Source organism: Amblyraja radiata, chromosome 21 (genome assembly GCF_010909765.2).
Source record: "Amblyraja radiata isolate CabotCenter1 chromosome 21, sAmbRad1.1.pri, whole genome shotgun sequence".
Taxonomy (NCBI): Eukaryota; Metazoa; Chordata; class Chondrichthyes; order Rajiformes; family Rajidae; genus Amblyraja; species Amblyraja radiata.
In genome coordinates this window covers 4,404,768-4,430,907 of record NC_045976.1, presented here as the reverse complement: position 1 = coordinate 4,430,907, position 26,140 = coordinate 4,404,768, and the positions used below count along the sequence as shown (strand labels likewise).

Below are 26,140 nucleotides of genomic sequence, written 5' to 3'. Positions count from 1 at the left end.
ACGAAGAAGAGAGAGAATCCTGGGAAGCTCTGGTATTTATAATTCAGATGAGTCACCCGTCACCTGACGCAGCTTGGCCAATCGGGTACAGGAGCCTTTAACCCCTCGATTCCAGACTCACAGCCACGAGGCCTGTACTTGGGATAGAAACAGAGAAAGGTAAGTACATAGCATTCACCAGGGGGGGGGAAGCGCCTAACAGGAATATATAACTACATTTAATTGGTTTACTATCTGTGTGACGACATGTTCTCCCTGTTGCCATATGGATTTCTTCCATATGCTCCAGTTTCCTCCCACTTCTAAAACGTGCCTTGGTTGATACATTAATTAGCTACAATAAATTACTTCAAGAGTAGCTGGGTGAGGAGTTGATCGGCAACAAGGAAACAAGTAGGAAATGGGATGAAAAGGTTTTCCCCAAGGGCCAGCACAGAATTGATAGACTTAATGGTCTTTTCCAATGTCAAACAAATAGAAAATTACTTTCACGTATCAATTCCCTCTCTGGCATTGTACTTCTCCTTTCCCTTGTTTGTTGCAGGAATTTGTATCTTTCTGGGGTAAGCATTTAAGAATTCCAGGCACTGACATTGTTAATATTCTTTACATGTATTTTGTAATGTAGATATCTCTTCGATGATGCTGTCAAAGCCACCATTTATTGTTTATGGAAACAATATTTTTATTAGTTGTTTTCATAAGTGGGCCTCTATACTGACTATAGACAGGCTTGTAAGTCGTGGTTGAGATTGAACCTGTTTTTAATTAAATATCCTTTTGGGCGGTCAGCGGTAGAGTTGCTGCCTTACATCGAATGCAGCGCCGGAGATCCGGGTTCGATCTTGACTACTGTCTGCACGGAGTTTGTAAATTCTCCCCGTGATCTGCATGGGTTTTCTCCGAGGACTTCGGTTTCCTCCCGCACTCCAAAGACGTACAGGTTTGTAGGTTAATTGGCTTGGTAAATGTAAAAATTGGCCCTAGTGGGTGTAGGATAGTGTTAATATGCGGGGATCGTTGGTCGGCGCAGACCCGGTGGGCCGAAGGGCCTGTTTCTGTGCTGTATTTCTTAACTAAACTAAACTAAACTAAATCACTCCCATAAGGATAATTGGATTATAGCCAAGACACAAAAGACTGCAGATGCTTGAATCTGGAGCAAAAACCAAACTAGGAGGAACTTCCATTTTGGTTTTCCCTGAGCCCCATCAACTGTCCATCACTCATTTTCATCTCACTCCCCCTCCCTGTTCCATCTACCAGATACCCACACACCTCACCCACCCGAACCCCTCTCCATCAGCCCTTCATCTCTCCTTAAAATGTTTCTGGTTACCATCTTCCTTATCAGATTCCATATTTGTAAGTAGACACAAAATGCTGGAGTAACTCGGAGGGACAGGTAGCATCTCTGGAGAGAAGGAATAGGTGACGTTTTAGGTCGAGACCTTTCTTCAGGCTGTAACTTTTTTGTAACTTATTTGTAACTTTTGTGTCCCAACATATCACTTTCCAGCTTTACCCTGCACCACCTGGCTCTTTCTGCCCATAACCGCCCATTGGTCCATCTATCACCAATCTCATCCTTCCCACCTTCCCTTGATCTTTATACTGGCCATCATCCCTCTCCTTATTCAGCTCTGATGTGATACCTCAACCTGAAACATCAACAATTCCTTCCCCCACTACAAATGCTGCTCAACCCACAGAGTCCTTCCAACGGTTTTATTTTACATTGGATACCAGTCATCTAACTTTGCACAAGTTAGAGATTGAACTAAGAATCATTCCTATTGTGTATGGTTCAGCCATTCCATGGATAAACTCATTCAGCCATCAGGCAAACATATTTGCTGCCCTAACTACAATGAAAATTTACACCTACTTTAAGTCTTAATAAAAATCTTTCTCACATATTGCAGATTATGTAAAGAACCTGTCCAGGGATTGTGCCGATTTCAAAGATACCCAAGGTATGAAATTCATATTAACCATGTCTAGAATTTTTATGAATATCTTATCTTTTGTATACTAATATTGTAAATTATTTATTTCTGTCAGCTGCTCTCGCCATTGTTGTGCAAGTAGCTAACCATGCCAATGACATCATGAAACAAGGGGTAGGTAAACCAGTTTAAATACCATCTGTATTGGTGAATTCCATATATGTTTGGTTGCTACAACCTTATAAGTTGTCTATTTTTCTTAATTCTAGGATAATTTCCAGAAGTTGATGCAAATTCAGTATAGCCTCAATGGACAACAGGAGATTGTTCAGCCTGGAAGGGTGATTATTACTGATTCTCAGATGACACTACACATTTGGGAGAATTGATGTGTTTAATATGATAGTGTTTAATATGGTACTAAGAGGATATAGTAATTCTTTCACTAAAACACTAATAATTAAGCTGCCATTTAGAATGTAAAATAAAGGAATTGCAGATGCTGGTTTATAAAAGAAGTGCTGGAATAACTCAGCAGATCAGGCAGCATCTCTGGAGGACATGGATAGGTCATGTTTCGGCTCGAGACCTTTCTTCAGATTGAAGAAGCTCCCTGACCCGAAACGTGTTTGTGAGACCAACAGGATGGATCTGCCACGTGCTGCAGAGTTGTCGGCATGTTCTGCTGTGTTGGAACTCTGTTAGCAGCAATATTTGAGCGGTCGTGTTCAACGCCTTGGCTAAACTACACATTGTCCTTGGTTGCTCTATGCTCTTACTTATATATCTTGCAAGGTGACTGCATTCCCCACTTGTTAACTGTTCAGGTTACGAACTGTTCTCAGGTACAGAACCCTGTGGTAAGCTAGGGATGACCGGTAATTAACTTGCAATGTTTCCCAAGTATGTGTAAATGATATTGGTCATCTGCATCCTGAAATGGTACTTAGATCCAGCCATCACAATCACTTCTTCATAAAGTGTTGACCACCTATCTTTAAATAGGAACAGGTCCTATTTTTTAATTGCAATTTCTTTTGCTTTCAAAATATATTCCTCATTTTGTGGTCTGCTTCTGAATCTGAACTTGTAGAGTTTAAATTATGGTGCTGTGAATTTGACAATAAACATAAATTTGTATTGGTTTAATTGGATATTAGATACCAGTCTGATAACTACTACATTATGATGTAGTTGAATACAATACTTGAACTATTACTTTTCTGATGGTATATGGGTATTTACAAAGAGAGAAAAAAATCCATGTGTTAAGTACAAATTATTCTAATTAAGACATTTTTATTTTCAAATTGATTTTAAATTAGCTTTCTGTGAATTGTATAATTATTTTGAACAGTGTCCAATAAAGTAATACCAAAAAAATATGATAAGCTTTTACAAATCAAAAAACTCTTTCAATATTTATAATCTCTCAAAGAGTCAGATCTGCTTTTTCTTTTGTTTTAATGGAGATACTAGTAATTTCAAAACTTATTTTCTTATGCTGCACTTCCCATATCTTACTCGTGATAACATTTTTTTTTTTAATGTTGCCCTAAGCTACTTATACACCGTGATTTGCAATTATGTATTAAGAACATTTTTTCCAAAGAAAATTGTTCTCTACATTTTTACATTATCCTATTGTTATCTGATTGTCTAGGTTTTCTTGAAGGAAGGAACCCTGATGAAACTATCCAGAAAGGTTATGCAACCACGAATGTTTTTTTTGGTAATTTCAAATTTAAATTCTTTTAATCAAAGGAAGCGGGCATGCAAAATTTGTTTCTACAAATATCATGAGTTATAGAATGTGTAATTCTGTTCAACTATAAGTAAAATTGAAGATCAATAGACATTAATTTGCTTGAAGGACATCTATAAACTACTCAAGTTATCTAACGTAATTCAATTTGTTAAAAATGTTTATAATACTATTTAAACTTGCCATATTATGTTATTACTGGTAAAATTCTATTAGATAATCATGGGGTAATAAGAAAAATTGTCATGTCAAAATGATCAAGTGCTGGAAATGTTCCTTCAGTTGGATTGTGCAGAATCAATGAGCGAGAACATGTGCGGCCAGTGACGTCCTTAAAATAGGGAAAAATATAGAATTCCGCTCTTTCACAGACCTGCCTGTAATAGGATCAACAAACTCATCCGGAAGGCTGGCTCTGTCCTGGGGGTGGAGTTTGATTTGTGGGAGGTGGTCCTGGAGGGGAGGATGCTCCTCAAACTGTGGAGCATCCTGGACAATACAGCTCACCCCCTCCATGACATACTGGTCAACCTGAGGAGCACATTCAGCAACAGACTGGTTCCAACAAGATGCAGGACAAAATGCCACAGGAGATCCTTCTTCCATGTGGCTATCAGACTGTACAACTCCTCCCCCTTCTGTCAAGGGGTAGACTGAGACTGACCCCCCCCCCCCCCCCCCCTCCCCTCCACACTCTTTGCACATCCCCAAGCCTTTTCACTCGTCACTTTAATTTTATGGTTCATGTATGTTGTGGTTTTATGACTATTGGCAGATCAATTTCCCTCCTGGGATAAATAAAGTTCTATCGTATCATACTCTACACACTTCATATTTTTCTCAAAAACTTAGTTTAGATCTAATTTTACTCAGTTCTCACGAAAGATTGTTCACCCAAATGCTTGTTTTACTTCACTCTCTCCTGTTGCAAATCTCAAAAAATAAAATTATTCCACAACATTGATATGTTTTTGAATTTGTAAATCTATTTAAGTCATTTTGGGCAAAATACAAAATGCTGGAAATACTTAATAGGTCTGGCAGCATCAGAGGAGTGATGAACCAAGTCAGTTTTGAGTTCATGGCCAAGGTTCTGATGCTTTGGTCATCAACCAAAACTCGGTTTATGTCTTCACAAATATTGCCTGACGTAATTTCCAACGTATTCAGTATTTTGCTTTAGAAATAATTTCTATTTACAAGCTCAAGCTGAGTCTTGGATTTGAATTCTTATATATTTTTATTTATAGCTGAATGATGTATTACTATACACTACACCAGTACAATCTGTGACGTATAAGCTTAACAACATGTTGTCACTAGCAGGCATGAAGGTGAGTTTTTTCCTCTGAGTTTTTTCCTGATATATATATTAAGTAGTTTGAGATGTAAATACAGGACACTGTGAAGTTTTATTTTTAACATGTTGCATATTTGCTTTTTGATTGTTGCCAAGAGATAATAAGTGGAACAAACTGGTTGTTTTATCAATTCAATGCCTGTGGTCTTAAAGGGGTATTTACTGAGCTCTACATTGTGACTCCGTTGTGAAATAAAATGAATTAATAACAATTGAAAGGAAGGAAAAATCACTTGAACCGCGATACCATTTGGCAGACCCTCGTAACTCTCTCTAATTTGGAAAGCTATTGTCAATTATTCAGAATTACATTAATAAGGCAAATAAGGATAGTTTAAGTACCAAGGAATGGATATTACAGACTGGGCAATATATAACTACTATTGAAACATGGAAAATACATATTCTGGTGAATCTAGGGCCTGTTAGGTAGAAACATGCAAAAGTTAGTGTATTGAGTAACATTCTAGTTTTGAAAACAAAATTGGTTTTATTATTCACAGTCTCATTACTGAATTATTATTTGATGTATTCTGTGCTAAACTAACTAATTGTGAACTACACAATTTCATAGTAATTTGGCCAAAATCATGCACTTCAGTTCACAGTTTCTCAAGCACCCAATCGCTTTAATCCTACAGCAGTTGCATTTTGTTTCCCAATGTTCTCATCAACTCCCTATAGATTATACCACTTAACTACATACCAGTGGAAATTTACAGTTGCCAAATAACTTCCCAACATATACATCTATGGGATGGGGAGGAAGCCAGGGCACCTGGCGGAACCCTATGAAATGCCATTCAGACAGTATCCAAGTACCAAAGGAACTTCAGCTGCTGAAGAAGTTATTCTAGCTGTGCCACTGTGCTGCCCCATTTCTCCATATTAATAGATGACACTTCTAATAATAGATTGTGATGATCACCAGATGGTACTTGAAGTTGACCCTCAACTTAACCATTGAAAAGGCTTTCAAAAATACTTTCTGTATAGTTGATTAACCAAATGCTATGGTCTCTAATCCTGTACTTAGAGTTGGGAATAATGTCCACAGAAACCATAAAATGTGATTACATTTCTAATCCAGTTACTGTATATGTGATTTCACAGAAATATTGCAGATATGTGATTTGTGTTCACTTATTTGCAAACAAATTTGAACCTATGATGTATTTTGTTTACTACGTAGGTTAGCAAACCATCTCAAGAGGCCTACCAGAATGAACTGAACATAGAAAGTGTGGAACGATCATTCATTCTGTCAGCAAGGTAATTGCACACAGATGTGATTCAGACAGATGTAGCTCACCAATGTTGTACTGAGAGTTATTATGCTTCTCGATTAAGAAGAAATTCTTACGTATTTAGAAAGAAAAAAGATCTTGGCACCTTGATTAATCCAATGGAACAATTTGAGCAGTGCTCAGTGATGATAAAGTAATACAGATGTTGAGGATCTATCAATGGTAGAGCAACACTTCAGTAGCTCTCTCCAGTCATTTGTCTGCTTTATCTAACTCGTGGGCCTCTGTAAACAGGCTAATCTGGAACATCAATGGCAAGGAAAACAGTAGAGAATTCAAGGTTAATCCCTCAGGCAATACACTTTATCCTCACTGATGCAAGGTTTTCACAATAAATACCTTTTACAACACATCCACCAGATGTTCTGCTATTATGTCTATGTGTAGGTTTTTATTAATTAATTTTTGTAGACTCTCTCCTCTGACTATATCCATTTTTTGCATATTATTGCTGATAAGATAGAAGCAAAGGTGGTAATGGAAAAAACAAGGTCCTAAACAATTTATGGTTACCTGTCATACATACTCTTCAGTTCTAGCTTATAGGATGGATTGATGATTGCAAATTTTATAAATGTTTTGTTCTATCTAGCTCATATTTTCCTCATTAACAAGGAATATCCTGTTCCTTACCATACTTGATCTTTATCTGACTGGCAGAAGCTACATGCCGTGTTACTTCTAACTTTACAATCTCCTGATCGCCACAGGTTGACTTTCTATATTCTTTCCAGAAAATGAATTTGCAAAATTGTGAGCGCAAACCCAAAGAACATGGAATCTTTGTCATGCAAAGTCAAGGACGAAACCCTGGAGATTTATTAAATAATGGCAGCTAATTGACTCCCAAAATTAAATTACTGATATCTGTACTGCCTTAAAAAACAGATTCTGGTTTACAAAAATGGACAAAGTGCTAGAGCAACTCAATGGTCAGGCAGCATCTCTAGAGAACATGGATAGATGTATTTCCGTTTGGGCCCCTTCAGAATGATTGTGGGGGAAAAGTTGGGGGAGAGAAATCATCTACATTGGTTTCTCCTGCTGCTTTTACCTTTGCCATTTTCCCCAGAATTTGTCTGCTCCCATTTCTCAGTTCCACATTGTTCCAAAGTCGCCAATAAACATAGGATTTTTCACCTCTACACGGAAGACACTCCGATCCGACCTGATCATGTCTATTGGATGCTCTGATTCTCTCTGATGCTTAACTGATATCCACCATCAACAAGTTGGAACTTCCTCTAACTAAATGTTGCCAGGTCGAAAAAGAACCTGCCAGTTTCTTTAACCCACGTTACAAACTCCATCCCCAACTCTCCTCCTCCTCTAACACAGCAACCATCTGAAACTCAACAGACTATTTCCAACCCTGCTACCGTATTTGACCCTGCAATGGGCTTGAACCTACTTGTGCTCTCCCTAAGAATGTCTATTTTTACTTCTGTAACCTATCAGACTCTTCTGCTGTCAGAGGTCGTTCATTGCTGAAATCCCCTTTCATAGACTTTTTATCTCTAGCTGTTCCTTTCTAATATACCCCTAGCCAATTTCTTTGTACCTTTTTCAAAATGAGGTCATCAAAAATCTTATGGCCCTTGACCTAAAATGGACTAAGTTGCCTTTCACCATCTATTCTGTGCTCGCTGATTTACAGCAAAGGCTTGTTAAATTCTCATTTTAGCTTTCAAAGAACTCCAAGGCCTCTATATTCCATATCTTTGGAATTTCCCGCAGCTCTACAACCATAAGATATCTAAAGTTATCTCATTCAGACCTCTTAATCATTTGCTCCATCAAGGCCAAATTATTCCTCAGGATGTGATTAATCCTCTGCTGTGCTCTGATATCTTACAACAGAAAGCTAGGATACAATTCCCTTCCTTATCGGTTGTAGTAGCATGTCAGAAATTAAAAATGTGCAGAAGCAGAGTCTGGAGAAGCAAAGTCTGGAGGTGATCCTTTTTGCAAAGGAGAAGCAAAGTCTGGAGGTGATCCTTTTTGATGAAGATATTCTACCAATGTATAATCAGTTCAAAATGCCTTGGAAAGGGGTTGGAAAACTTCAAATAAGGCACAAAACATGGTCTTCCAGGCACATTGATTGCTTTATGCTTCCGAGACCTGGACTACAAACAGCAGGCCAGTAACAATCTCTGCAAAATCCAACAAATTTGGAAGGATTAGTGTACTGATTGTGAACTAGTTGTCTACCAATTAGTGTATCATGTCCTCTCCCAGGCCAATATCCCCAGCATCAGCCAGTTACTCTCAATCAGCTCTAGTGGGAGGGCACCATAACTCCAAGATAGATGTGTGAAGAGATTACCTGATGGACAGAGAAAAAGATTCAGGAACAAATCCTGGAAGAAATTAATCTCCATTGACTCTTGAGAATCCCTGTCCCCTAAGCTCCCAAAATGGAGGAGGAGCATACAGAATGGTATTGAGAATCTCAAGTGAATGCATTAAGAGTACACTGATGCCCAAAATATACTTCCAGCTCTCTGCCCTCTGAAGCCTCCAACCTTATCGTTCCCCAGCCCAATTTTATCTTATCCCCAAAATCCACAAACAGAACTGTCCTGGCAGACCTTCGCTCCATAGATGCTGCTGCACCCGCTGAGTTTCCCCAGCAATTTTGTGTCCTGGCAGACCCATTGTTTCTGCATGTTCATGTCCCACCGAATTAATTTCCACTTACCACATACCACACCTTCGACTCCATCCTATCCCCCCCTGGTCCAATCACTCCCAACTTATGTCCAAGACACCTCACACGCTCTTCGTCTCTTCAATGACTTCTGTTTTCCAGGCTCCCACTCCCTCATCTTTACTATGGATGTCCAGTTGCTCTGCACCTCCATCCCCCACCAGGAAGGTCTTAAAGCCCTCCGTTTCTTCCTCGACCGCAGAACCAGTCAATTTCCGTCTACTGATACTCTCCTCCGTCTAGCAGAGCTGGTCCTTACCTCAACAACTTTTCCTTCAACTCCTCCCACTTCCTCCAAATCCAAGGCGTAGCTATGGGCACTCGCATGGGCCCCAGCTATCCCTGCCTCTTTGTAGGGTACGTCGAACAATCACTGTTCCAGGCGTACACTGGCCCTATCCCTGAACTCTACCTCCGCTACATTGCAACTGCATCAGTGCTACCTCGTGCACCCATGCAGAACTCATTGACTTCATCAACTTCACGACTAATTTCCATCCTGCACTCAAATTCACTTGGGCCATCTCTGACATCTCCCTACCGTTTCTAGATCTCACCGTCTCCATCACAGGAGACAGACTATTGACTGACATCTATTACAAACCTACTGACTCCCATAGCTATCTAGACTACACTTCTTCCCATCCTGCTTCCTGTAAAGGCTCTATCCCCTACTCCCAATTCCTCCGTCTACGCCGCATCTGCGCCCAGGATGTTCCATACCAGGGCATCGGAGATGTTCTCATTCTTTAGGAAACGGGGGTTCCCCTCTTCCATAATAGATGAGGCTCTCACTAGGATCTCCTAGTGAGAGCCTCTAGGAGATCCTAGGAATGATATCCAGCAGCTCTGCTCTTGCTCCCCCTCCCCCCATTCATAACAAGAACAGAGTCCCCCTTGTCCTCACCTTCCATCCGATCAGCTGTTGCATGCAGCATATAATCCTCCAAAACATTTTTACCACCTCCAACGGGATCCTACCACTGGCCATATCTTCCCATCTCCACCCCTTTCTGCTTTCCGCAGGGACCATTCCTTCCGCAATTCCCTGGTCAACTCGTCCCTTCCCACCCAAACCACCCCCTCCCCAGGTACTGCAGGAGATGCAACCATCCCTTTACCTCCCCCCTCGACTCCATCCAAGGACCCCGACAGCCTTTCCAGGTGAGGCAGAGGTTCACTTGCACCTTGTCCAACCTTATCTACTGTATCTGCTGTTCCAGGTGTCAACTCCTGTACATTGGCAAGACCAAGCGCAGGCTCGGCGATCGTTTCACTGAACACGTTCGCTCAGTTAGACTTAACCTACCTGATCTCCCGGTTGCTCAGCATTTTAACTCCTCCTCCCATTCCAAATCTGACCTGTCCATTGTCAGAGTGAGGCCCAGCGCAAATTGGTGGAACAGCACCTCATATTTCGCTTGGGCAGCTTACACCCCAGCGGTATGAACATTGACTTCTCTACCTTCAAATAGCTCTTGCTTTCTCTCTCTTCATCCCCATCCCCTTCCCCTTCCCAGTTCTCCCACCAGTCTTACTGTCTCCGACTACATTCTATCTCTGTCCCACCCACTTCCCTGACATCAGTCTGAAGAAGGGTCTCGACCCGAAACGTCACCTATTCCTTCTCTCCAGAGATGCTGCCTCACCCGCTGAGTTACTCCAGCATTTTGTGTCTACCTTTGATTTAAACCAGCATCTGCAGTTCTTTCCTACACATTTTGCCCAAAATAGACAGCAGGAGGAGTGCTCCACATCACAATATATAGTCCATCTATGGATGAGTTTATATTTCCCATGTAGAAACAAAGAACTGCACATGCTGGTTAATACACCAATGGGCACAAAATGATGAAGTAACTCAGGCAGACTGGAGAACTTGGATCGGTGAAGAAGAGTCCCGACCCAAAACGTCACTCATCCGTGTTCTCCAGCGATGCTGCCTGACCCGCTGAGTTAATCCAGTACTTTGTCTCTTGTTTCTCCATTCCTGTTAACCCATTCCAGTAATATAATTTTAAGAGAAAACCTCTGTGTTTCAGAAACAGCGATAACTGTACCACTAGGCTGCCTTTAAATTGAGCCCTTCTGGTTGCGCTCAAAGTAGAAAGTGCTAACCACTTGTGCTATCTCGGGTTAATTCACATTGACTTAAACCTCTATTACTTTGAATTTCATTTGACATGAAGTAATTTTAAGCTAGTTCCTAACTTTGGCCCTTTCAAAATTCAGTTCAGCAGCAGAAAGGGATGAATGGTTAAAAGCTATTTCGAAGGCCATTGAGGAATATACGAAAAAAAGGATAACATTCACTGCCAGTAAAAGCCTTGAGGTAAGAAGATGTTTAAAAGTCTCAGTCTGAGTAAACAGGTAAAGCAAGACACTTGGGATACTTTGTCTCTGGTTGACTTTTGTCAAACAGTGGAGAATATCTTTTAGAAAAGTTGGCATGGTAATTGTTGATAGAAATGAGAATATTAAATAGTGAACAAGTGACTATTTAATCTAGGTCACTGTTTTCAATTGAACTTTGTTTAATTTAACCAGTAATGATTGGATATCCTCATTGCACAAACTAATCTCAGCTAACACTGTTACCTTGTGCTCATCCCTGTTTGTTTGTGATCAGATGTTTTGAGATTTTAATAATAGCTTCTGTTGTGCTGGTTAATTTTTCAAAGAAAATTGTGTTTCAAAGAATCTTATGCTTAAAGTTTGATACATTTAATATATTAGTAATATATAAAATGTAATTATATATATATATATATATTTAATATATATGCAATGCAATCTTTGTAGCCAGCATTATAACATACAACGTTATTGATGAGAGATCATTCGAAAACAGTATAACTAATGGGAACGGAAGAATTTCAAAGGATGCCTTGCCTGGTCAATTTTAATTGATTCAAAGTTCTTATTGGGGCTGTATTTGCTTTCACTGCAAATTACACTATCTTTGACTTATCTGAAACCCATAGGGGTAGCTTAATCTTAACCAAAAGTAATTCATTTAATAATAACATAGGGCAGCATAGTGGCGCAGCGGTAGAGTTGCTGCCTCATTGTGCCAAGGACCCGGGTTCGAACCTGACTATGGGTGCTGTCTGTACGTAGTTTGTACGTTCTCCCTGTGTCCATGTGGGTTTTCTCCCGGTGCTCCAGTTCCTCCCACATTCCAAAGACATACAGGTTTGTAGGTTAATTGGCTTTGGTAAAAATTGTAAATTGTCCCTAGTATATAGGATAATGCTAGTGTATGGGGATCGCTGGTCAGCATGGACTTGGTGGGTCAAAGGGTCTGTTTCCGTGCTGTATCACTAAACTAAATGTTGATAATACTGATTTTGTTTCTTCTCATCCATCCTGTTGCATAAAGGTGACAGATTGGTGTAGTGCAGGGAAACGTGTTAGCCAATTTGTGCCTTATTACATATAGAATAGAATGCAATTTATTGTCATTCAAACCTAGGCTTGAACGAAATATCATTTCTACACTTTTTTACATTACAAAACAATCCAAGACCCACACTTAACACAGTTTACATAAACATCCATCACAGTGAGTCTCCAACATCTCCTCACTGTGATGGAAGGCAAAGTCTTTATCTCTTCCCTTTGTTCCTTCTCCCGTGGTTCAGCAGTCCAACTGCAGTGTCGAGGCGAACTGGGGCTCCGATGTTAAAGCCCCCGGCGGGCGATGGTAAGTCCTGAGGCCGTTTAAGCCACGCCGGGCGATGTTAGGCCCCGGCTCCATGTCCTTAAACCCGCGATTCCAGCGGGAGAAGTCGCCGTTGCGGAGCTCGGAAAAGCGGTCTCCCACCAGGGACCTGCGAGCTCCCGATGTTCCCGTCCACCAGGTCTGCGGCCGGTGCCTCCGAACTCCAAAAGTCGGGTCGCAGCCGCGCGCCACCACAGCTCTTCCCGCTCCGAAGTTGGCCAGCTCCGCGATGTCAGTTCCGCAGGCTCTGCAACTGGAGCCCTCAGGTTAGTCCCGGCCGGAGGTCGCCGCCGGCTCCACGATGTTAGGCCCAACGACATCCGAGATGTCGTAGTCGGGTCCCCGCACAGGGAAGAGATTTAAAACGGTTTCCCCCACAGCCCCCCCCCACATATACACAGCTAAAAAAAATAATAAAAACTAACGCAAGACATACATTTAACAAGACAAAAATAAAAAAAGACAGACGACTGTAGTCGAGCCGCTGCCTTTAGGCGCCGCCACTAACCCCAACATTGGAATAAATTCTAGGTAAATTAATGTAATGTTCACTGATAAAAGGATTTGGCCATGATTTTGGGAGGACTCTTCTGCCCTTGGATGTCTTTAATAAATAAGGGGGTCAATCAAGCCTCCAATTTATCACCTCAATTGAAAGGTGATAGCTCAGAACCATACACTGAAACCTTGAATATGTGCATTTTATGAATATATGTGCAATTAAGTAAGTTCAGTATTGGTGTTCATAAGCAAAAATAAAACTACCTTGAATTGTAGCTTGTAAATGGTTCGGAATTTATTTGTGAAACAGAAGTAAAGGGAGTGATGGTCAGGATGTAACAGTCTGTGTGACCCTCAGTCATTACTAAGGCATCAATTATTTATCATTTATGTAAATAGCATAAAACATGCAGGTCCAGTTAACACGAGGTTATATGTGCTGGATCAGTGTGGAGGTAGCCCTTGCATAAACTGGCTAGCAGTACCCACCTTTGTGCACGAACGTGATCTGAATGATGAAAGCGGTTGAGCTCATCCTCCATATCTGAACAGCAACAAAGCCTTGGGAGAGTCAGGAATGTTTAATTGTCATCTGTACAGACAACAGAACAATGAAATCCTTACTAGCTGTAGCTTACCAGACCCGTAAACACAAAACACAGATAATATGTAATAATCAGAATACAATAAATAAATATCCGTAATACTGGGTAACCATAATTGTGCAAAAAACGAAGTCCGTAATACAACCAAACACGCAGTCCAAAGAAGATAATTGTGCCGAGATTAGTGTTGTGCAGTGTTCAAGAGCCTGATTGTTGCTGGGAAGAAGCTGTTCTTGAACCTGGTGATCACAGTTTTCAGCTGCTGTACCTTCTTTCCGATGACAGTAGCGAAATGAGAGCGTGATCAGGATGAAGTGGATCTTTTGATGATATTGGCTGCAATTTTGAGGCAGCTGCGGATCCCTTTTATGTTGGGGAGGTCAGTACTTGTGACAGATCGGGCAATGCCTTTAACATATCCCAAAGCCCCAGTTTCAGAATGTCAAGATGTTGTTTCAACAACTGTTGAAGGTCTTTGAAGTATTACATTTCTGATTATTAGTAAGATTTAGACAGAGTCATGGAGAGATGCAACATGGAAAGTGGAGACACAGCTCGCTGGGCTTCCACATCAACCGTCAACCACTCATTTACATTCATCTTACACTTAACCCATGTTTTGTATTGTTCCACCTTCTTATCACATCCCCTCAGATTCTACCACTCACCTCCACCCTGGGACAATTTATAGTGACTAACTAAATTGCCAATGTGCACATCTTTGAGGCAAGGGAGGAAACTGGTGTTCCCAGAGGAAAACCATGCTCTTTAAAAAACAGGGGCTTAAAGTATATAAAATATTTTGAATTTCTAAATAATAATTGATTAATACCTCCAGAGACCTGGCAGTTAATTAAAACTATTATGATAAATAAAGTAACCGAACGGCCACACTTACACACATTACTGGTTTACTACACCCTTCTGCTTAGTTAGAAGATGGAACCCAAAGATCCACAAACCTGTCTTCATCGACAGGTTGGCAATGGAGTGGGTCAACAACTTCAAGTTCCTGTGCGTGCATATAGCTGAAGATCTGTCCTGACCCCAGTACATCAATACAATCATCATTGCCTCTACTTCTTTGGAAATTTCAGGACATTCATTATGTCGACAAAAACTCTTTTGAACTTCTCCAGGTGTACGGTGAAGAACATATTGATTGGTTGCATCACGGTGTGGTTTGGCCACAGAATGCCCAGGAATGAGGGAGATTACAAAAAGTTGTGAACTTTGCCCAGTGCATCACGTTTACTCACTTCCCTACCATGGAACGAATCAATAGGAAGCACTGCCTCAAAAAAGCAGCTAGCATCAACAAATATCCTCGCCACCTTCTACTTTTGCTTAAACCATTGAAAAGAATGTTTAGGAGTCTGAAAACTATGACCACCAGGTTCGAGAATAGTTTCTTTCCAGCACCCATTAGGCACTTGAATACTGTAAAATAGAAGCTAAGCTATGGACTATGGTCTTCAGATGCATTAAAGATTTGGGGCGATTTTTCACTAGTAATTCTTTTTGCAGTTATTAATTTTTTTAAATTATATCTTATCTATGAGGAGTGAATTTGCAGGCCTGTTATGGTGCTGCAAGAATTTCATTGTTCTGTTGTCAGTACACATGGCAATTAAGCATTCTTGACTCTTGGTATGGTGGGTGCAATAGTACAACTGGAAATTAATTGTGATATAGGAATAAAGCAGGAGATATGGTCAGCTGTTCTCCTCTCTGGTCTATTACTGGTTGCACTATCCATCAATGTGCGCACATTCCATGCTCCAAAGTTCATATTCATATTTCTGTGTTTCTGACCGCGTGTCGTGATACCTCTGGACGCAGTAATTCAGTCGGTAATTTTGAGGCAGGCTATTTTTAGGGCACCTTTTCTAGTCCTTTCCCCAAGTGGGGTGAGCAGAGTGGATCCGAAAGAGGACTGCTCATTCGTGGGTGCAGCTGCCTCGTTCCAAGAGTCCAGCGACTGAATCTAGCACCCTCCACTTGATGTGCCAGCTCATGACTAGGGGCTTACAGTTCTCACAATCCTGCCCCCGTCGCCACTTGCTGATCACCATAGGATTTAATCCAGGGTGTTAGGGTGGATTGCCTGTATGGAGGACGCCTGTGCATGACTTTGTTTAACGTGGGGAGACTGGTGCTCAGACAGCCACCACACGGTCCTTGACAGATCTGGGTCAGGATCCAGTGGCATGGAGTCCAAGACGACTGGAGACCCTTTTCTGCTGCAGCCTTCATCCGCTTTCCCAGCCGTTGTGACGCTCCACTAAAGTGTGCCATCGTCCTCCGCCTGTTCCACCGTTGAGGTCTTGGTTGGATTGCTCTTTGTCAGAGACCTCCCCCTCGACCTTACCACCATGGGTGGCCCTACCAGGAACATAACTCCAGACGGCATCGGTCTCAGGATCTCAGAACCACACAAGCTTCTCCACCACGACAAGGTGACAGTCCACGGAGAAGGGTAGTTATCAGTTCATCCAGAACTCCCAACAAGATGTGAGCAGTATAAATTGTCCAGTTTAAAAGAGGCAGAGAACAATTGGTGATTAAGACTGTGGTAGATTGTATTCAGTTGGAAAGCAATACAATTCAGATCCAAATGCTAATATATGTTCACAATGGACTATACAAATTGATTTGAGGAGGGAGAAAGCGGTTTTGATGACAGTGTGCGTACATCACTAAAAGTCAATGCACCTGTTCAAAGGTAATCAAAGACAATTTGAACGTTGGCCGTTAATTTTTAAAAGTTATGGAGATGTTGACCTTTACGTTAAGATAGATAGAATACTAAAAGGATAAAGTAATGATCAGTTGAATGGTGCCTTCGTCAGATCCCATCTTGAGTACCAGAATCAGTTCAACGCACGACAGCTCAGGAAGAGATGTATTGGTTGGATGCAACAGGATTAATCAGAATTATGCAGGTCTTAAAGGATAAAATTATGAATGAGTTTGCATAAACTTGGGTTTGGAAGAATGAGTGGTAATCTAAATTAGGCGTTTAAAATGCTGAAATTAAATTGTGATGCAATTTCTTGTTGAGAAATGATTAGAAATTAAACCAGAGTTCTTTTTGATGTAAAACATGGTTGTGACAGAACAAAAGCATTCTCATCATCCTTCTCCCAATGGTGCCTTGATATCTGTTTGGGAGCTTTTTCTTTAAAAAAAAAAACATAAATTGCTTTAATTGTACATAAAATAAGCATGTATTATTTGTAAATGATTGCATGACAGCCTTAATACCCTTGCGGACTACTTTTTCTTCTAGGAAGAGCCAGAAGAGGCAGAAGCTGATACACCTTTGGGCACTAAGGCACCTATATGGATCCCTGACCCTCGCGCTACAATGTGTATGGTCTGCACGTGCGATTTTACACTTACTTGGAGACGGCATCATTGTAGAGCATGTGGAAAGGTTTGTGCGTGATGCAGTTTGTTTTGAAATGTCTTCACTCCTTTTGTCACGGTGTTGACTCTTTATTAGGATAATTCAGTAAATCTTTTTTTTATGGACTTCTTTACAACGGATTTCATTTATTGTGAACAGACCTCCCCACCTTCACCGTCAGGCCGGACTGCCATCGTCACCCCCTGCCTACACTGCCTCCCCGGCTGCCTGACCTGCTGAGTTACTCCATTCTGATAGCTTTGAATTATTTCCCGATTCTCTGTTTGTTAAGATAAGCTACACTGTATGAGCTTCTTGGTAAAAGGCACACAAGCTAACTGTAACATGATACTTACCAAAACAAACCTAAATGCGGTCCAGATTGTCATATTGTATGAAGAATTATGAAGGATATTAAATACTGGACAATATAGGAAATACAAAATCCTAAAGATTTTAAATTAGAATTCTGCTACTTCTTCCCTTGACCACAGCTAAATGGCTTTAGTCTGCTCTGTTCCTGAGGATCGCCACATAGAAAGTGACAGCAGACCATTGGAAGTGTCAGTACAGGTGCACAACCTTTTATCCGAAGATCCAAATAACGAAAACCTCCGAATAGTGGCCATTTTTTCGGTCCTTGAAGAAAGGTCCTTGAAAACGTTCACCGAGGGCGGCCCGCAGAGGTGACAGCGGAACCTCCGGTCGGTCCTCGAAGAAAGGGGAACTAAATCCCCATTCATAAAAGAGAAGATGAGGGTATATTGCGCGGGAGGGTTAATAATTGACAATATGCTGCTGCCTGCCCGCTGAGTTAAAAAGTTCCCACGGTAGACTCACGATACACAGTGCAGATTGTCGCTCCCTTCAGTTTCACCCCACCTACGCCCCTCTGCTTCCCGGCCATATGTGTGACCCCTTCCCTCCCCTCTCCAGCTCCCCGCCCATTGCACTGGCGCGGGGGCTTTGCACTGTCTTCACGTCGGCGATTGCAGCAGGACCGTGCCAGTCACCGGAGACGTCAGGACCAATTGGACACCGACCACCAGGCCCACCGCAAGCACGGAGATCCCAGAGACCCACAGCCAACAGCAGCCCAGCCCAGCCCCACTCAAACTACAGAGGAACCTGGGTTGCGGATGACGGGGCGCAGCTCGGGGCGTCGTAGGGGCCCATCGGGGAGCGGCCACTCAAAGCCACGCCGGGCGATGTAGGGCCCTGCCCCGGTCTTGATGTTGGAGCCCCCGGCGGGCGCTAGCAAGTCCGCTGCAATTTACAGCCGCGCCGGGCGTTGTAAGGCCCCCCTCCAGGTCACTCTCAACCCCGTAATTCGGGCGGGAGAAGTCGCCGCTACCGGTGCCCCGCAAAGCAGTCTCCCACCGGGGACCCGCGAGCTCCCGGTGTCACCATCCACCGAAGTCGGGTCGCAGCAGCTCGCCCCCGCAGCTCTCCACGCTCCGAAGCTGGCTAGCTCCACGGAGGTAGGTCCACAGGCTCCACAGCTCCCACCGCCGCCCACCGACCCCCAGGCCCACTGCAAGCACGGAGATCCCAAAGACCCACAGCCAGCAGCAACTCCAGCCCAGCCCCGCTCCAACTCCAGAGGAACACGTAGGGGCAGAAGCTGATGGTGTGCAAGGTACGTCTTGTTCTTGGGGTGGCGGATGAGGGGGCGCAGCTCGGGCTGTGGGCAAACTGCCACTTGTCGCCGTAGCGGCCCATCGGGGAGCGGATTCCTCTGGAGTTGGAGGGGGAGGGGGTATTGTGCTGTTTGATCGCCCCCTGCTATCCCAGGGACAGGGAGACACAGCGGCTTTTTAGACTGGTGGGCAATCACTTCCAAAGTTCTGCCCACACAGTCAGTACACCTCTCCTACACTGCATTTCATACAAACATTTATTCTGCAAGAAAAAACGACATTGACGACTCAAACTCGCGATCGAGTAACTGCCAGGATCAAGGCGCAAACTCGCGACCTTGCGGATATGAGCCGAGCACTCTACCACTGAGCCAGCCATTAAAATCTACGCTAAAAAATTTCCATTCCGAAGACCGACAAATTCTGAATTACGAAAAGTGTCTGGTTCCAAGGCTTTCGGATAAAAGGTTGTGCACCTGTATAGTCACTGAAAGTAAGCAAGCAGGTACAGCAGGCAGTGAAGAAAGCGAATGGCATGTTGGCCTTCATAAAAAGAGGAGTTGAGTATAGGAGCAAAGAGGTCCTTCTGCAGTTGCACAGGGCCCTAGTGAGACCACACCTGGAGTAGTGTGTGCAGTTTTGGTCTCCAAATGTGAGAAAGGACATTCTTGCGTAAGTTCACAAGGTTAATTCCTGGGATAGCGGACTGTCATATGTTGATAGAATGGAGTGGCTGGGCTTGTATACTCTGGAATTTACAAGCCCAGATGAGAGGGGATCTTATTGAAATATATAAGATTATTAATAGTTTGGACGCGCTAGAGGCAGGAAACATGTTCCCGATGTTGGGGGAGTCCAGAACCAGGGGTCACAGTTTAAGAATAAGAGGTAAACAATTTAGAACGGGATATGAGGAAATACATTTTCACACAGAGAGTTGTGAGTCTGTGGAATTCTCTGCCTCAGAGGGCGGTGGAGGCCGGTTCTCTGGATGCTTTCAAGATAGAGCTCTTAAAGATAGCGGAGTCAAGGGATATAGGGAGAAGGCAGGAGCGGGGTACTGATTGTGGATGATCAACCATGATCACATTGAATGGCGGTGCTGGCTCGAAGGGCCAAATGGCCTACTCCTGCACCTATTGTCTATTGTATAGGCTCTCTTGCCAACAAATTGTATTCATAGGCACTCATTTCTGGAATAAGTCCTATCCATTGGGAAATTAAACTGGGTATTTCCCCATCTCATTTGTATCCCATCTTTATTTTCCAGATTGTTTGTCAAGCCTGTTCTTCAAATAAATTTAATCTGGACTACCTGAAAAACCAACCAGCCAGAGTCTGTGATTACTGTTTTTCAGAATTGCAAAAGAGAGGTAAGGAAAATATAGATAGTGTTGCAGTAGAAGGTCCTATAAAATATGCTTCAGGTTCTGAAATAGGTTTCTGCATGCCACATGAACTTCCCAAGGATACCAAATTATGTTTTAAATGTTAACCATACTTTTTGCACAATGAAGAATAGCAGAGAACACATAATAATGCCCTTGTTTCCCTCCAACACTGCAGGAGCACACAAAATTCCATGTGTACACACAAGTGTAGCAGTAAATTCAGCAACTAGTTGTGATTTTTTTTCTGATTGTCTGAGCCATCTTTATTGGATCATTATTGCCAATTGGTGTCCAGGTTTAAAGATTAATGACTGCTCTTGTCTTTCTGCTAGATACTGCCGCTCTCCCTCTATCCTGGTGCTTACTTCCACAATCCCAGTTTGCATTTCCACTACCTTAGTTTAGTTTAGTTTATTGTCACGTATACCGAGGTAATGTGAAAAGCTTTTGTTACATGCTAACCAGTCAGCAGGAAGACAATACATTACAATCGAGGCTTCCACGGTGTACAGATATGTCGGAAAGAACTGCAGATACTGGTTTTAATCGAAGGTAGATACAAAATGCTGGAGTAACTCAGTGGGGCAGGCAGCATCTCTGGAGAGAAGGAATGGGTCTCAACCCGAAACATCACACACTCCTTCTCTCCAGAGATGCTGCCTGCCCCGCTGAGTTACTCCACCATTTTGTGTCTACCACAGTGTACAGATACAAGATAAAGGGAATAACATGAATAACGTTTAGTGCAAGTTAACATCCAGGAGAGTCCGATCAAAGATAGTCCAAGGGTCTCCAATTAGGCAGATAATAGCTCAGGACTGCTCTCTATTTGTTGGTTGGATGGTTCAGTTGCCTGAGAACAGCCGGGAAGAAACTGTCCCTGAATCTGGAGGTGTGCGTTTTCACACTTCTGTATCTCTTGATGGGAGAGGGGAGAAGAGGGCAGGGGGGTGGAAATCCTGGGGGGGACAGGGGGGACACGCCGTCCCCCCCCGCTTTGAGAGATGGGGGACGATTCCCCCCCCCCCCATGTTTTGTAATCTGGACTTTATCAGCCGCTTTCTAAGGGCTGAATCGGCCCGTTCGCGGGGCCTTTCAGCGCCCAGCGCAGCTTAAAATCAAACTGCTGCATCAAGGCAATCGAGGTTCCCGATGTTGAAGCCCCCGCCGGCCGATAAAAGACCCTGTGAATGGGCCGATTCAAGCCCCACGATTCGGGGCGGACCAAGCTGCTGTTGCAGGAGTTCGGAGTCGATCACCAACCAGGTCAGCTCCCGATGTTACCGTCCACAGGGCCCACGGCCGAAGCCTCGCGTGTGTGTGCGCATGCGAGCACGCGGCCGCCAAGAAATTGTGTCCCCCGCATGTTTTCTTAGTGGTTTCCGTGCCTGGAAGAGGGAGTTCCATAATCCTTAATTATGATGCTGGTCTTGCCGAAGCAGCGTGATGTGTAAATAGAGTCAACGGAAGGGAGGTTGGTTGGTGTGATGGTCTACATGCACATCTCGGCCATTTTTTGCCGTCTTGGATGAAGCTGTTCCCAAACCATGCTGTGATGCATCCCAATAAAATGCTTTCTACGGCACATCCATAAAGTTGGCAGGTGTTGTTGGGGACATGCCGAACTTCCTAAACCTTCTAAAGAAGCAGAGGTAGACACAAAATGCTGGAGTAGCTCAGCGGGTGAGGCAGCATCTACGGAGAGAAGAAATAGGCGACATTTCAGGTCGAGACCCTTCTTCAGATGCTTTCTTGGCCATTGCTTCAATATGGGTAGTTCAGGACAAATTGCTGGTGATATTTACTCCTAGAAATTTGAGACTTTCAACCATCTCTACTTCGGTGCAGTGAATGCAAACCGGGGTATGTGTACTGCTTCGCTTCCTCATTACTTTGGCCCCAATTCTGACTTCAAATCATTTCAGTGCTTCTCTCAACGACCATATAATTGACACTTTTTTGGCAAAGAGCACCAAAGGCAACCTTAGGAGTACTTTTGATTGCAGCATTCATTCCCTTTGTCCCTGTCCCCTCCACCACACAATAAAGCCTCTCATCCTCCCATTCTGCAGCAGTGAATACTCTTGATAGTATTGACATTCCACGCCCTCTGGAATCAGTCATCAATTCAAATCTCATCCAGCATATTTGTAGTGCTAATTCTGTTCACAGTTATTGCTGGAGTGCTCCAAGGAAGAGAAGATATTGTATGTTGCCCATTAACAAAGTTATTCATAAACCTGCAATCAATTTATTTATGTGAAAATATTTGGCTATACTTCTCTACCTCTGTCTCAACCTCTTTACCAACTTTGTCTGACATCATTTTAGTCAGCTGATTCAGGACCTTACTGTTCAGAGGAAAGCTTGAGGTTATATCTGGCTTTTGCTAGTACGTTTAGAGCTACCAACCCTGTGCCCACATTTCAGTCCCCTTAATTACTGCTCATTCAAGTGAAATTAGGCAAAGTTGGTTGACTTCTAACCTTCTATCCTTTGCTTTGCTAAAATTTTGCAGTTAATTTCATAGAGCAGGGAAATAGACTCTTTGTCACATTCAGTTATGCCAATCAAGTTGCCTCAGCCTGTCCGGTGTCTCCTTATAATGCAACCCTTCAAACCTAATAACTTTATTAGATAGGGTAATATTAGATAGAATAAATGCACAGTCTTTTTACTCGGAGTAGATGAATCAAGAACCTGAGGACATGTTTAAGGTGAGCGGGGGAGGGGCATTTATTTCCACACAAAGGATGGCTAGTATATGGGATGAGCTGCCAGAGGAGGTAGTTGAGGTAGGTACTGTCATAACATTTAAAATACATTTGGACAGGTACATGGACAGGCAAGGTTTGGAAGGATATGAGCAAAATGCAGCCAGGTAGGACTAGTGTAGATGGGGCATCTTGGTCAGCGTGGACAAAATGGGCCGAAGGGTCTGTTTCCATGCTGAATGACTATAACATTATCATAAATAATTTTGAACCCATTTTACTTTAATGACATTCTTCCTTTAGCAGGGTGACTGGAACTGTACAAAGTACTCCAAATGTGGTCTTGTAACATGATGTCCCAACTCTTGTCCTCGATATCCTGACAGATAAAGGCAAGCGTGCCAAACAATGCTTTCACCACCCTGTCCACCTTTGTCGCTACCTTGTACCTGCATCCCTAGGTCTCTGTTCTACACTACTCTTCTGGGCCTTACCATTACTGTATAAATTCTACCCGGTTTTGTCCTACGAAAATGCAACGCCACGCATTTAACAGAATTAAACTCCTTCTATCATTCCTCAGCCCATTTTCTCAATTGATGAAGATCGCTTTGTAATCATAGATACATTTATTCATTGTCCACTTCTTCTTCTTGCGTATGGCGTGCGCAGCCTAAAGTTGTAGGCCAACTTGTACTATTTGATCTTGTTTGTGTACGTCGGGGTGATTGCATTAGTTGAAACAGGGTGAACTACATGAAGGTTGCAATCTCCCACCCCATTGTCCATTACATCACCTGTTTAGTGCCATTCACAAACTTACTAACCCTGCCACCTACATTCACCTCTAAATTGTCATAATAAATAATAAACGACAGTGGACCCCATCACCGATCCATGTGGGACCTGTCACAGATCTCGAGTCTGAAAAACAACCCCTATCACCACCCGCTGTTTCTTACCTTCAAGCCATTTGTATTCCATCGGCTAGCTCACCCTGGACCCCATGTGATCTAACCTGCTATACCAGGCCTACCATGTTGCACCTAAAGTCCATGTAGATAATATCTTCCACTCTGTCCTCATCAACCTTCTTAGTTGCCACTTCTTCTCTTCTTCTTGCGTTTGAGGCAGCAGAGGTTATGTAACTCCCTCCAGGCGCTGTAGCCAGTTCAATGTGCTGTTGTCGAGGGCCGTGAGGTCTACCCCTCCACCAGGGGGGCAGAGGACAGCGCAGTGGAAAATGACTTGCTGCGCTGTTTGCCACTTTAAAATACTCAAATAAATTAGTGAGACACTATTTCCCATGCATAAACCATGCTAACTATCCCTCATCACTCCTTGCCTTTTCAAATACTTGTATATCCTATCTCTTGTATCTCTTCTATCCTGTACAAATATTTTAATATTTTTCCGTAATGCTTCATAGCTTCAAGACCTGTGGCCTTGCTCAGTTATGCTTCTCCAATCTGCACCAGCTTTACACAGACACCAGATTGTGCCCTTAGTTGGTGAACTAAGAATATCCTTCCCACCACTCCCCTGGACCTCCAGATTTAGACTTTAGAGATACAGTGCAGAAACAGGCCCTTTTCCTGACCAACAATCACCCGTCTACTAGCACTATCCTACACACTAGGGACAACTTAGTATTTTTTGCCGACGCCAATTAACCTACAAACTTGTACATCTTTGGAGTGTGGGAGGAAACTGGAGCACCCGGACAACCCACGCGGTCACAGGGAGAACGTCCAAACTCCGTACAGATAGCACCCACAGTCAAGATCGAACAGGGTCTCTGGCGCTGTAAAGTAGCAACTGTACCACTGCACCACTGTGCCGATTGGAATCATTAGACATTCTGCAAACAACTTTGGCATAATCCACAAGTTCCTGCACCAACCCCATCTGATTCCACTCTCCTTCAGGCCTTTGGCAACCTCTTCAAATCTTTCATTTCAACTGCAACAAGCTGCTTCTGGCACTAAGGAAATCTTGTTCTCATTAAAGGTATCTTGTAAATCTAAGCTGTTGTAATGCTTTGCAATTTCATTTTGTGAAGCTTAGGGTTTCACTTTATTAGCCAGATGTACATTTATTGCTTCTGCAGTTGGTGTAAGTATTGGAAATGTTTTGTTTCAGTAAAATGTTTTTTACAGTTTTCATGAACCTGTGACAGTGCCCTCTCCCTTGAATGCCACTCTGATCCTGACTGGCCAGGAGAGGCCAATCCCCAGCATCTTTGGTAACAGCTGGGTCCAATTAGCTGATACCTGTAGGCCACTTGAACCTTGTCATCCTACTCCCTATAAAACCCAGGCATTCCTGCCAGAGGGGAGCAGGGAGAGAATGAGAGAAGAAACAGGATAACAAAGATAAAGAAAGAAGAGTGAGAGGAAGGGAGACAAGGTGGGACACCTCCCTCCTAGTTGTGTTCCCCAGTGACATGCTTGAGGAAGACTGGGATGAACCTGTGAGCACCAGCGCCACCGTGTGGTCAAGACTGGACTGTCAGTCTTGACCGATTCGACCAAAGCCAAGACTGAGTGGCAGAGGAAAACCTAAGATGCTAGAACGTCTTCCTGCCCACAGACAATGAGGGACTGCTCCCACACAGACACAAAGGTAAAGACTGACCCCCAGGATAATCCAGGAATTGTCAGCGTCGCCTCTTCAAGCCCAAAACCAAGCTGTCAGAAAGAATCCTGTACCGTTAGCACCTCCTCTCAAGTCAAGGGTGAACTGCAGGGGAAGGCTGAGATTGTCACGCCTCCTCCTTCAAAGACCAGGAATAAGCTGCCAGGGCAAGCCCAATATCGTCAGCGTCATCATCTCACATCCGCTCTGACGGAGAGGGATAGCCACCCATGTAGTCCTGGACTTTCTTACCACTAAATAGAATAAAGCACGTGAATTCACCTTACTGCGAGTGTCAGTGTGGTCACTGCTGAACCCGGCGTCCATCCCTGACGCCACAAACCCTTTTACATGCATCGTAGCAGAAGTGCTGTTGACGGTTTACATTTCCCTTTCTGTGGGTAACAGATTTAGGAGGAAAT

At 43.1% G+C, this 26,140-nt stretch overlaps 1 protein-coding gene across 3 annotated transcripts in view; it reads left to right on the top strand.

The window, feature by feature from the left end:
* Positions 1-26,140, top strand: part of fgd6 (FYVE, RhoGEF and PH domain containing 6) — an 88,111-nt gene that overhangs the window by 47,710 nt on the left and 14,261 nt on the right. For all 3 annotated transcript variants that reach the window (XM_033039400.1, XM_033039401.1, XM_033039399.1), the window contains 9 exons: positions 1,926-1,976; positions 2,065-2,123; positions 2,219-2,290; positions 3,613-3,681; positions 4,965-5,048; positions 6,267-6,346; positions 11,327-11,426; positions 17,217-17,363; positions 20,247-20,349. In XM_033039400.1, the coding sequence (XP_032895291.1) occupies positions 1,926-1,976; positions 2,065-2,123; positions 2,219-2,290; positions 3,613-3,681; positions 4,965-5,048; positions 6,267-6,346; positions 11,327-11,426; positions 17,217-17,363; positions 20,247-20,349 (765 nt within the window). The remainder of the gene's footprint in view (positions 1-1,925; positions 1,977-2,064; positions 2,124-2,218; positions 2,291-3,612; positions 3,682-4,964; positions 5,049-6,266; positions 6,347-11,326; positions 11,427-17,216; positions 17,364-20,246; positions 20,350-26,140) is intronic.